The sequence below is a fragment of the Geotrypetes seraphini genome, chromosome 8, assembly GCF_902459505.1.
Source record: "Geotrypetes seraphini chromosome 8, aGeoSer1.1, whole genome shotgun sequence".
NCBI lineage: Eukaryota > Metazoa > Chordata > Amphibia > Gymnophiona > Dermophiidae > Geotrypetes > Geotrypetes seraphini.
In genome coordinates, this window is record NC_047091.1 from 121,511,028 (window position 1) to 121,523,264 (window position 12,237).

At 49.3% G+C, this 12,237-nt stretch overlaps 1 protein-coding gene across 4 annotated transcripts in view; it reads right to left on the reverse strand.

The window, feature by feature from the left end:
- LOC117364505 (interleukin-6 receptor subunit beta-like) overlaps positions 1–12,237 on the reverse strand; it is a 112,350-nt gene that overhangs the window by 20,533 nt on the left and 79,580 nt on the right. For 2 of the 4 annotated variants that reach the window (XR_004540265.1, XM_033953742.1), the window contains exons 10-11: positions 10,661–10,810; positions 6,697–6,798 (exon numbers count right to left, since the gene is read on the reverse strand). Coding sequence is in view for 3 of the 4 variants with exons in the window: in XM_033953742.1 (XP_033809633.1) it covers positions 6,697–6,798; positions 10,661–10,810 (252 nt within the window). In the remaining variant the exon portion in view is untranslated. The remainder of the gene's footprint in view (positions 1–6,696; positions 6,799–10,660; positions 10,811–12,237) is intronic. The other 2 variants (XM_033953743.1, XM_033953744.1) reach the window with 2 other exon arrangements.

The following is a 12,237-nucleotide window of genomic DNA, read 5'->3' on the forward strand; positions in this document are numbered from 1 at the left end:
GGGCCGACAAACGCTGACCTGACACCAACCCTCGAAAAGCCGACAGGGCCGCAAGATGCACCCGGAGAGAAGACCAAGCCAGGCCTCTATCCAGGCCATTCTGCAAGAATTCTAGAATGTGAGGCAGGGAAGCGCGAAAAGAGACCACTCCCCGCGCCCGGCACCATCCCTCAAAGAGACGCCAAACCCGCACATAAGCCCGAGAGGTAGAAAGCCGACGGGACCCCAAGAGTGTAGAAATTACCTTGCCTGAATAACCCTTCCTGCTCAGGCGACCCCTTTCAAGAGCCACGCCGTAAGACAGAAGGGAGACGGGTCAAACATGGGAATGGGACCCTGCGTCAGAAGGTCGTCCAAGAGAGGCAGAGGAAGAGGATCCGCCACCAGATGCCTCACCAAATCCGCATACCACGGACGCCGAGGCCAATCCGGAGCCACCAGAACCACCAGCTCCGGATGGCGAACAATGCGAAGAAGTACTCTGCCCACCAACGGCCAAGGAGGGAACACATACAGGAGCCCCTCCATTGGCCACGGCTGGACCAGAGCATCCAGACCCTCGGCCAGACTGTCCCTGCGCCGACTGAAGAAGCGGGGCACTTTGGCGTTGCCACTCGTGGCCATCAGGTCCATCAGGGGCTGCCCCCAAGCCTGCACTATCAACCGAAACGCTCCGGCGCCGAGAAACCACTCTCCTGGATCCAGGAAGTGACGACTGAGGAAGTCTGCCTGAACATTTTCTACCCCGGCTATATGAGAAGCCGAGAGGTCCAGAAGATGGGACTCCGCCCAAACCATGAGCCGAGCCGCCTCCTGCGCCACAGGAGTGCTCTTGGTGCCCCCCTGACGATTGACATAAGCCACCGCCGACAGGACTCTGACCGACTTGCCCAGCAAAAGGGAGTGGAAAGCTAACAGCGCCAGCCTGACCGCTCTGGTCTCCAACACGTTGATCGACCAGGAGGCCTCCTCCGCGGACCAGGTGCCCCGAGCTGAGTGGCCCATAAACTGAGCCCCCCAACCGAGGAGACTCGCATCCGTAAGGAGCACCGTCCACTGCGGGAGATCCAGACCCACCCCCTGAACCAGGTGAGGGGTCCGGAGCCACCAGCGCAGACTGCAGCGCGCCAAGCCTCGCAGGGGAACCGGAACATCCAAATCTTGCCTCCGGGGAGACCACCTCCGGAGCAGAGCATACTGAAGAGGACGCATGTGGGCCCGCGCCCACCTCACCACGTCCAGGGACGCCGCCATTGACCCCAGGACTTGGAGGAAATCTCGCGCCCGAGGACCCCGGGACGCCAAAAGCAGGCGAATCTGAGATTGCAATTTGCTCACCCGGGCCTCTGGAAGGAAGACCTTCCCCAAGGAGGTGTCGAACATAACCCCAAGGCACTCCAGACGCTGAGCCGGGACCAACCGACTCTTGGAAAGGTTGACCACCCAGCCCAGCGACCGGAGAAACTCCACCACCCGAGCCGTAACCCGGGAGCTCTCCTGCAACGACTTTGCCCGAATCAACCAGTCGTCCAGGTAGGGGTGAACCAGGATGCCCACCGACCGCAAGGCTGCCGCGACGACCACCATTACCTTGGTGAACGTCCGGGGAGCCGTGGCCAGACCAAAGGGAAGCGCACAGAACTGAAAGTGCCGCCCCAAGATCGCAAAGCGAAGGAAGCGCTGATGAGAGGCCCGAATTGGAACCTGCAAGTAGGCCTCCGTCAGATCGAGAGACGTGAGAAACTCCCCCGGCTGAATCGCCAGAATGACCGACCGCAGCGTTTCCATGCGGAAAGACGGAATCTTGAGAGCTCTGTTGACCCCTTTCAAATCCAGGATGGGCCGAAAGGTCCCCTCCTTTATGGCCACCACAAAGTAAATGGAGTACCTGCCGGTGCCCCACTCCGTAGGGGGCACCGGCACCACTGCCTCGAGATCTAGCAAACGCTGAAGGGTCTGACGAAAAGCCTGCGTCTTCCATGGAGTCTGACATGGAGAAGCGAGGAAAAGGTCCGGCAGAGAGCGGGTGAACTCCAGAGCGTAACCGTCCCGCACCACCTCAAGGACCCACTGATCGGACGTGATCTCGGCCCATTTGGGGAAAAATTTGCGCAGCCGGGCCCCCACCGGAACCAAAGGGGGCGCCGGCAAGGAGACATTGCGCAGGACGGGAAGCGGGGGAACCGGCGGAGGGATTCCCTGCCCCCCGACGGGCCCCCGAAAGGGCTGCATGCGCTGGAAGAACCGACCCCGGGAAAAACCCTGAGCCGGGAAAGAAGCAGCCCCACGCCCCGGGCGATACTTGCGAAATTCCCGCAAACGCCCCCGGGCAGCCCCACACCGAGACGCAGGGCGGGCACGGTCCTCAGGCAGACGGGGCACCTTCGAGTCCGTCAGAGTCTGAATCAACTCATCTAATTCCTCTCCAAACAAAAAGACCCCCTAAAGGGAACTTTAGTAAACCTAGCTTTGGACGCAGAATCCGCCGCCCAAGCACGCAGCCACAAAATACGCCGCGCGGCCACGCCATAGACTTAGCCGAAATCCGCACCAAGTCATAAAGAGCATCTGAGAGGAACGAGGCAGCCATCGCAATCTTCGCTACCTCCTGATCCACTAGAGACCAGTCATCAGACTCCCGATCCAGGACACGCTCAGCCCACCGAAACACGGCGCGAGCGACTAGCTCCCCACAAATAGCCGCCTGGACCCCAAAGGCAGAGACATCAAAATCATACTTAAGAAGTGTCTCTAACGCACGCTCCTCCGAGACCCTAAGAGCAGAACCGTCCATAACAGGCACGGTATGCCGCTTAGGAAGTGCCGAGACCACCGCGTTCCCCATTGGCGAAATTAAGGTAGCCCTATCTCCCTCCGGGACGGGATAACCAAGAGCCAAGGCGCACACCAAACGAAACTGCGCCCATAGGCCACTGCGCCAACACAAAATCCCGCAAATCCTGACGCACAGGAAAAGAGCGGGAAACAGGACAGACCCCCTGAAGCAGAGGGGCCCCCATACGCGGGGTCTCCGGTGGCGCCACTGCAAAAATGCAGCACCAAGGAGACCTGCTACACAGGTCTAAAAGCTCATCCCTCTGAATAAAAAGCGCACCACGGACGCATCTGCTCTGGAAGACGGGAAACCCGCCGCCCCGCTGCCAGCGGGCGTCCCCTCTAGAGGATCCTGGAAGCCCGCCAAAGCAGCCAGGTCCTCAACCAGGCCAACACGCTCCTCCGCCCACCAATTCGCAATCCAAGCCCCCCCGCGGGCGCTTGGATGAGGGAGGAGGAAGAGGGGACGCCAAACGAAAAGAGGGAGGCAAAGCCATAGGGGGTGCGGAGGGAAACCCCCCCCCCGAAACCCCCCAGGTGCACGTGGGACCCCCAAAGTCCGCACAAAGAAAGAAAATAAATTGGGGGCAAAAACCCCTGGGGGTCCCCAGGGACTCCCTGCCCCAGCAGGGGTCCATGCTGAAACCTGCCCCTGTGTTCGCCATACAGGGGGAAGGTCACCTGAGGTTGCAGACAAAATGGAGGGGCCAGACAAAGAAAATGGCGAAGTTCCCACCAAAAATGCTCCCTCCATGGCCTGTAGCGGCTGAGAAGACTGAACAATCCCAGCCGCTAAAACAGGCAAGTCGGCATCAGCTGTCAAAAAATCAGCTGAGAGGGAATCCTTCGGGGAATCCCTCCGTGGGCGGTTGTGGAAGACCGGGCTTCCCCACTGCTCCAAGCCGACTCGCGAGGCACCATCGGCGGGGAGCTCTGGGCGCCTGCAGCCGCTGCCGACGGAGCTCCACCACCTCACCGACCCAAACCGCCGAGTTCAGGCCGGCCGCGAGTGCCTCGCGGCTGGACTCAATTGTGTCCTACTCCCCCGGAGAAGGGCACAATTGCTCCATACGCGACCTAGCTATAAAAAAGTGCCGGTTACATGAAAAAATACAGTAAAATACAGTTTTCTTAAAGGGAAACAACCCTTCAGACCAGCACTACCTCAGGATTTTTTTTTTTTTTTACAGAACAGACTCCACAGGCTCTCGAAGCAATATGCCTTGCTTGACTTAGGGGGCAAGGCTTACTGCTGAGGCTCCTCTAAAAAAATGTGGGGAGGTGGAGGAAGTGGGGGGAGGGACCCTGCTCGAGACCCGCCGGGTTTGACACCCCCGAGGTCGGACGGACCCCCAAACAGGGCCCGACCAAGCTCCGTCCGGCCAAAAACAGGGACAATAAACCCCTAAACAAATTCCAACAGCCCTACCAAGGGAGATGGGCACAGATCACTCACACCTGCTGGAGACTGAAAGAAGACTGAGGGAAATAGAGAGGAGGGGCTAGGATATACTGTCCCAAAGTTTTGTTTTCAGTCTCCACCTGCTGGTCATGATCAGATATATACCCACTCGTAAAGTTAACCTCTACTGGTCTGGAGAGTGCTAAAGAAATGGCGTTTTTACCTGTGGTCTTTGTGTTTGACACTTTATAAGAACATAAGAATTGCCATACTGGGACAGACCGAAGGTCAATCAAGCCCAATATCCTGTTTCCAATAGTGGCCAACCCAGGTCCCAATACCTGGCAAAAACCCAAAGAGTAGCAACATTCCAGAACTGAGATTGAGTGATGTCATAATGCCTCATTCCACCAATGCCTAAGAGCCAGCCTCATCAATGATGTCACAATGGCTTGATTATCCTACACTTAGCTCACATAAAAGCATACTGGAAAAGCATACTGGAAAAGGTCAATCAGCCCAATATCCTGTTTCCAACAGTGGTCAACCCAGGTCTCAAGTACCTGGCAAGATCTCAAGAAGTAAAACAGATTTCATACTGCTTATTGTAGGAATAAGCAGTGGATTTCCCCAAGTCATCTCAATAATGGCTTATAGATTTCTGTTTTAGAAAAGTATTCAAGCCTTTTTTAAACCCTGCTAAGCTAACTGCTTTCACCAATACCATTTAGACTACTTTTTTTTGTTTGCAATTTAAACTGAATTTAGCCCATTATGTGTAGGTCTTTCTCTGTCTCCAGAGGGCTCACAGTCTAAGTTTTCATACCTGGGGCAATGGAGGGTTAAGTGACTTGATAACAAAATCCAAATAGCACCAAAAGGATCCACAAAGGAAATGAAGCAGCAAAACAAAAAGATTGTGGAGCAAAAGATCGTATGTACCAGTTTGTAGTTTAATAACCATCCAAATAACTTAAAAACAATCCACAAAGGGTGTATATAGTCACAAGTGACCCACAGGCTAGAAACCAAATAATATATACAATAAAAATGATCTAATAAGGGCTGGGTTTTGGCAAAATAAAAATGCCTTCCTCAGGGGTCTTATAGTGTCCTTGGCTGTCTTAAAAATATAAAAACATAAGTCATGTTCATGTAATCCTTTTTCTCTACCCACTATTTTAAGTTCTTGTAAACCGTGTCGAGCTCCATTCTCATGGAGATGATGCGGTATATAAACTTAAGGTTTAGATTAGATTAGATTAGATAAAAAATTCAAGTAGTTAAGAGGCTACAAATAAGCAGCACAGCTCACAAGACAAGACACCATTCCACAGAGGAGAATCATTGGAGGGAGGTCCCCACGAGAGAGAAAAGTCTCTGAAGAAGGAAGGAGTCCCAGGGAGAGAGAGACTTCCCCTTTCCTAGCTGTAGGCTGAGGAAGCCTTGGAAAGGTTTGGGACATGTGTAAGAACCTTCAGCGGTAACTGGTCTATACTGAAGCAGGATAAGGAAAATAAATATGGAAGTGACTTAGGGCTATGAAAACTAAGCAATTGTTTGTGCCTTTCCTGAGTCTATGAAGAAACAGACTCAGGTCTCTAACTCTAGAAAAATAAAAGCTTTCTGGTTGTTGCACCTTTGTACAGTGGTTGTTTGTGCATGTGGGCAGTGCTCTGGGTGAGTCTGGACTGGACTCTGCCACATTACCATTGAGCAAGCCTGGAAAAATGCCCAGGGTTGCTCAGTGGTAGGGGCCACCTGCAGCTGAACCCTTCCATGTAGGTGTGCTTGCGTCCAGCTGCTTATCCACCCGCTGGATCCTCCAGACACCACAGCAGCACAGACAACACTAAAGGCTGCTCTCTGGCTGGTGGGGCCTTTGCTTTGCTGCATCCTGTCCACAGAAGTTCCATCAGAATGGTGGGACATGGCAGAGGAAAAGTCCTGCTGGCCAGGCAGACTTTAGCACTGTCTCTGCTGCTTTTGCATCTGGAGGATCTGGCAGCTGGGTAAGCAGCTGGTCGAAGGGGGGGGGGGGAGGGAGAGGTGCTGGACTTGGGGGTATGTGCACACATTGGGGGGGGTCCATTTTAGTTCTCCCACCCAGAACCCACTGAGTCCTAGCTGCACCACTGTTAAAAGGATTATGAGTCTTAATTAGATGTACTCTTGAATATAAAAAGGAGAAAATATATTGCTACCTTTGTGATACACAAAGGTTTCATTTAAATCAAGAGGGTTCACAAAAAAAACATCGAGAACTGGAAGAAAGTGGACTTTGGCACAAAGCAAGTGCTGAGAAGAACATTAGAGTAGATCTGAGAGACTGAAATCTCCTGTAACACACTCTGATTTAGGATTGAGGTTCATCTTTGTTAAGGTATGTGCAAAACTAATTTGAAGCCACCACTCTATCATGAGATGCAGCCTGCAGCCCCTAGGGGCAGTTTACTCACGAAGCTGCTTGGAGTAAGAGCAGATAGTCCCAGAAGTCCACACATCTCCATCACTCAGTGCATGGACAGATAGGTTGTACAGGTGGCCTGGCTCAAACACATCTAATTAAAATGAGAACAAAGTGAGAAAATCAGAACATAAGAATATCCTCATTCAACAAAATATCTAATGGGAATAAATAAAGTCAAAAGTCAGTTCAGTGTGTACTACAAATCTGTTGTTTAGCATCTTGCATGCAAGCAGAATTCAATGACCCAAAGTCAGACCTCTTCAGAAAGATATGCACCTCTTTGATGGCCATCTCTAAATGACACCACCATGTACAGAGCCATTGGGAGAGGCGGTATATCAAATCCATGAAAGTGAAGTGACTCATCTGTAGCAAGTGTTCTCGGAGGCCAGCAGGATGCATAGTCTGACTGATGGTGATGTCATCTGATGGAGCCCAGTGTGGGAAGTACTCCCTATTAACCATTAAGAAGCCTTTGAGAGTGGCTCAGTGGACATATATGCACCTTCTCTTCTGCTGTTACCACGCAGGGCCAGATCAGTCTAATACTATAACTGATAAAAGGCAACTCCAAGGGGAGGAGGGCACAGCAGTTAGCATATGCATCCTGCTGACCTCAGAGAACACTTGCTACAGGTGAGTAAATTTGTTTTTTTTTTCTGAGGACAAGCAAGATGTAATTATTCTGGCTAATGGAGCTCCCTAGCTGTCTGAAACAAAAGAAGTACAAAAAAAAAGAGGCCTGCAGCAGAAAGGGCCTGGAGCTATACTAGTAGGGTTACCGTATGTCCGAATTTACCCAGATATGTCTTCTTTTTAGAGGACTGACCGGGTGTCCGAGCAGTTTTTGAAAACCCGGTAGTTTGTCTAAGATTAGGGCCACATCTGGAGGACATCTAAATAGCTTGTAACTTGAAGAGATTGATGTGGTGTTGTCTCTCTGGAGCAGACCACTGACCCTGGCAGTAGAGCCCACCTATATGTGCTCCCCATCCCAGCCAATCTGTTTCCTGAATCATGGGAAGTAGAGTGCCCAGGGAAACCATCACAAACTTCTTCTTTGCCAGGTTCTTGTTTAGGGCCCTTAGGTCTAGGATAGGATGATATCCCCCTGTTTTATTGGTGACCAGAAGTACTTTGAGTAAAAATTTATTTATTTATTTATATATCCCACATCTTAAAAAATCTATCCTTTTTACCCTGGTGAAATGGATTTGATCACCTTGGTAAAGAATTCCTTTGCAAGCACTTCCTGGTGCCAAGAGCTTAACTTTAATGTTCTTGGTGGGCAATTTGGAGAGAATCTATCCAATTAGGATGTGTAGCCTTTCCATACTATGTTGATAACCTACCAGTCAGAGGTTACAAGGGGCCACCATTGTTGAAAAAAATTCAGCCTTCCTCCTACTGGAAGGTCATCTAAACAGTCATGGGAATTGTAGCTCTGCCCTTCTGGAGCAGTCAAAGTTCATCCCTTGCTTTGACTGGAGAGCTGGTTGGAACATCTGGGCCCTCTGCTGCTGTGGGGGGGAGTGAGTCCGTGGTTATTCTGGACAAATCAAGTGGGGGGAGGGAACCTATGCATTTTATAGTAGGTCTTCTGCTGGAAGCGAGCTGGGATAGCAACTTGATAGACCTTATCTAGAAATGTTCTGAGACCATGACCTTCTCCACCTAGTTGCCAAAAAGATTATTTCCCTAGCATGAAAGGTCCACCAGCTTCTCTTGAACTGAGGGTTCAAGGTCTGAAGTATGCCGCCAGGTGAGTCTGCATAACCCAGTCCCCATGGCAGAGGCACTAAATGTCATATCAAAAGTATCATATATTGCCTGCACCATATAATTTCCACACTCTTGCCCTTTGGTTACTATCTGTTGGAGTTCATTAGCCTTGTCCCAAGGGAGAGGTCTGATCCCTGCCCAACTTCTTTTGCAAATGCATGCACATTAAGAACTGATAGCAAACTTTCCCAAAGATTCAGAAGGTAAATGCACATTTGGTATTCCCTCCAGAAATACCAAAATGGGGAAAAAAAGCATAGTACTGTATATCTAACCTTAAAATTATTATTCAGTAGACTATTTTTTCCATCGGTTCTGAATGGGGAAGTGTGCCTTTGGAATAAGGCCCTAAAGGAGCGAGCTATCTGACATCTTCTGCAACATAACACTAAAGACTGGAAATCACAATTTTAGATATATGAATTCATTTAATTAAAAACTAAGTTTAAATTGATCAAAAATTAGAAGCAAATTAACAATCTAAAACACCAAATATAGTCAATCTTTTCTCCAAACTATATACCATAATCATATGCCTACACAAACACAAACCAAGTTATCTGCGTCATGAACCATAATGAAATAATGTAATCCCTGGATATGCATTGAACTCCTTCTGGGACATATTAGCAATCCATAAATACTAATGTAATGCAATAGTATTCTGATATAATTTCTTCCCCAGAGCTTCAAAGATCCAAACCTCCCTCCCCAGGAGCACTGAGCAGCGAGTGTTGGAGTTTTTTTTTGTTTTTTTTTTAAGATTGGATTTGACCGCCATGGAATGGTGAGGAAGCTGGAGCTTCTCAAATCTACTGTATACATAGAATTGGTTTCTTACTGACCTGCTGCATTGGAGGAGAGTCACTCACTGCTTCATCTGCACAAGCTTAAAGATTCTGTGCACAGGAACTGTCACAGCTTCTTTCGGGAGGGGAAGGAGGGGCATCAAATTGAAGGATATCCCTGGGCTCATCCTCAGTCTCTAAATAAAATGAGATGGACAGCCATCTTCCCCACAAAACATGGCCTGGAGCATGCACGGATGTGTGACATCATCCGTGCATGCTCAGAGGCCTTCCAGATGCGGCTGGAGCTCTTCGGGGCTTTCCAAAACCCAGACACCCCTGGGTTTTGGAAAGTCCGTTCGAGCGCCTGGACAGTCCTCTAAAAAGAGGACATGTCTGAGTTTTCCCGGATGTCTGATAACCCTATGCAGGACTCTAGGCAGCAACACAGTTGGAGTGTGTGAGTGTGTGTGTGAGTGTGTGAGTTAGAGCACTGCCTAGCAGTTTAGGATCATGGTCAGAGGTCATAAGTATTTGACCACCTCTAGTTATACGTAATTACCTACAATCTCAAAAAAACAACAGATACCTGCACAGTTCCTTTTACAGAAAACGATGACAAAATTATAATTAACTTTTCATCTTTTCTATCCTTTACAAAATCATATCAAGAAAAAAGTACTTTTGCATCAGCTGAATGCTTACATTACTTCCACTACATTTTATCCATGATTATTCAGCAGCATGCATTCTCATCAGGATGGAGACATCTGCTTTATAATGTACAATATGTATGACTACCTAAAAGCCAGTGGCCTATATCTGGCACTCTCCATTACAATCCAAAAATTCCAAGTGTATTTTCTTCCATTTCTATAAATGCTAAAATGTGTCTTGCCAGGTACAGCTTCCTGTGGTAATGTCCAGCTAGCAGATTCATTCACCCCCCTTCCCCAGGGTTACCAGATTTGTTCGCGAAAAAAACATCAGAGGACACATGTCCCCGCTCCATTTTGCCCCAGCTCCTCCCTGTTCCGCCCCAACTCCACCCTCACACAAACCTTGCCTCTTCTTCCTCGAGTCTAGGTCACATATGGAGGGCCTCTGAGCATGTGCAAATGCGACATGATGACATCACATGCATGCTCGCATGTGTATGATATCAGCGCATTGCATCTGCACATGCTTGGTGGCTCTCCAGACGCGGCCCTGAACTTGGGGCCTTCCAAAACCCAGACAAACTGCCAGGTTTGGAAATCCAACCAGCCACCCCCAACAGTCCTCTAGAAAGAGGACATGTCTGGGTTTTCCTGGACATCTGGAAACCCTATTCTTCCCCCAAGTCCCTGAAAGATATACATATGCGCAAGGTGGGAACTTTACCTTTTATGACTATATGATTGATATTGCCAGCCTCATAATGCCAGCTAGCATTCCAGTTGAGTTTCCCTGGCTCCTCAAACCACTCAACGACATAGGAAGCTGCTGGGAGAAGAGGGGCTACCCAGTGAAGGAGAAGGCTGTGATCGTCTACTGGAGAGATGAGGACAGAAAGCAGCGAGTTGGATGTCACTGAGAGGGAAAGAAAAGGAGAGAGAGAAAGAGAAAGAGATAGAGAGAGAGAGGAGCCAAGTATTTTGCATACACATCGATCAAAAAGTAAATAACGTTAGTCAACAGCATGATTTAAGTATTGGAGCTTCCTTGGAGGTAGTTACAGGTCTTAGCTCCCTTGTAGCTAGTATCAATTACAGATTTGGTCATCTGTTTAAAAAAGGGAGAGGGGCAGGGGAAAGAGGAGGAAAAGAAAATACCGACATACATCTTGACTATCTTCCAGGTACCAGAGTCAGTGTCATAGTAAGGGGGGAGGTGGTATGCCCCGGGCTCCATCTTGGTGAGGAAGTCCTTCTCTCTGCTCCCTGCCCCTCCACTGCCATGCATGGGCACCATTTCCTTTCCCCCAAACTTCTGTAACGTTCTTGGCACGAGCAGCAACCCCCAACCTGCTGTTGTGCCAGCATGGGCTCTTCCTCTGACATCACTTCCTGGGCCCACGTCTAGGAAGTGACATCGGAGGAAGAGCCCATGCTGGCGCAAGAGCAGTTTGGGAGGTTGCTGCTTGCGCCAGGAACATTAGAGGTATGGGGGAAGGAAAGCAGTAGGGAAGGAGCGCATGGAGGGCGGGGGAGGGGAGCCATTGCCCCTGGTGCCTCTCACCCTTGCTACGCCACTGACCAGAGGGACTCACCTCAATTAGCAGTACAGTGAAATTGTCATCAAATCAAGAAGCTGTCCCCCCCCATTGCTGTTTTCTTGTTTAGATTTTATAAGGTAGCAAAAAGAGAAAAGATGCCCTCCTCATGAGAAATTCTGAAGGAACAGAACAATGATGGTAAACGCCAAAAACTGTACAACAATGCTAAAAATTACTTAGGTAAAGATTTAATAGGTACAACAGTGACTCTGGGCAAGTCACTTGATCTCTCTATTGCCCCAAGTACATTAGACAGAAATTTGTGAGCCCACCAGGATAGACAGGGGAAAATGCTCGAGTATCTGAATAAATTCATGTAAACTATTTTGAGCTCCCCTTGGAAAATGGTATAGAAAATCGAATGAATAAATAAATTGGAAAAAAGTAAAACAATCATACAGCTCCAACTCTGTGCCATGAGATGATCACACTCACATACAACTGCTGATGTGTTTCATGCTGCCATGTTACTGATAGCTTAAGTCAGTGATTCCCAAGCCTGGGCCCAGATTCTCTACTATCGCCAGTAAAATCCGTCAGGTCGCTAGCAAATTGTCCAATTTCAAAATGGTGATTGATGTTGAAACAATTTCAAACGCAAATGAGTTTCACAGAGATCCGCCATAATCTCATATGATCAGTCGTTGGAAAAGTGACTGACACATGTGCAGAGCTGGCAGGGGAAGCGCCAAAGCAGCATCCT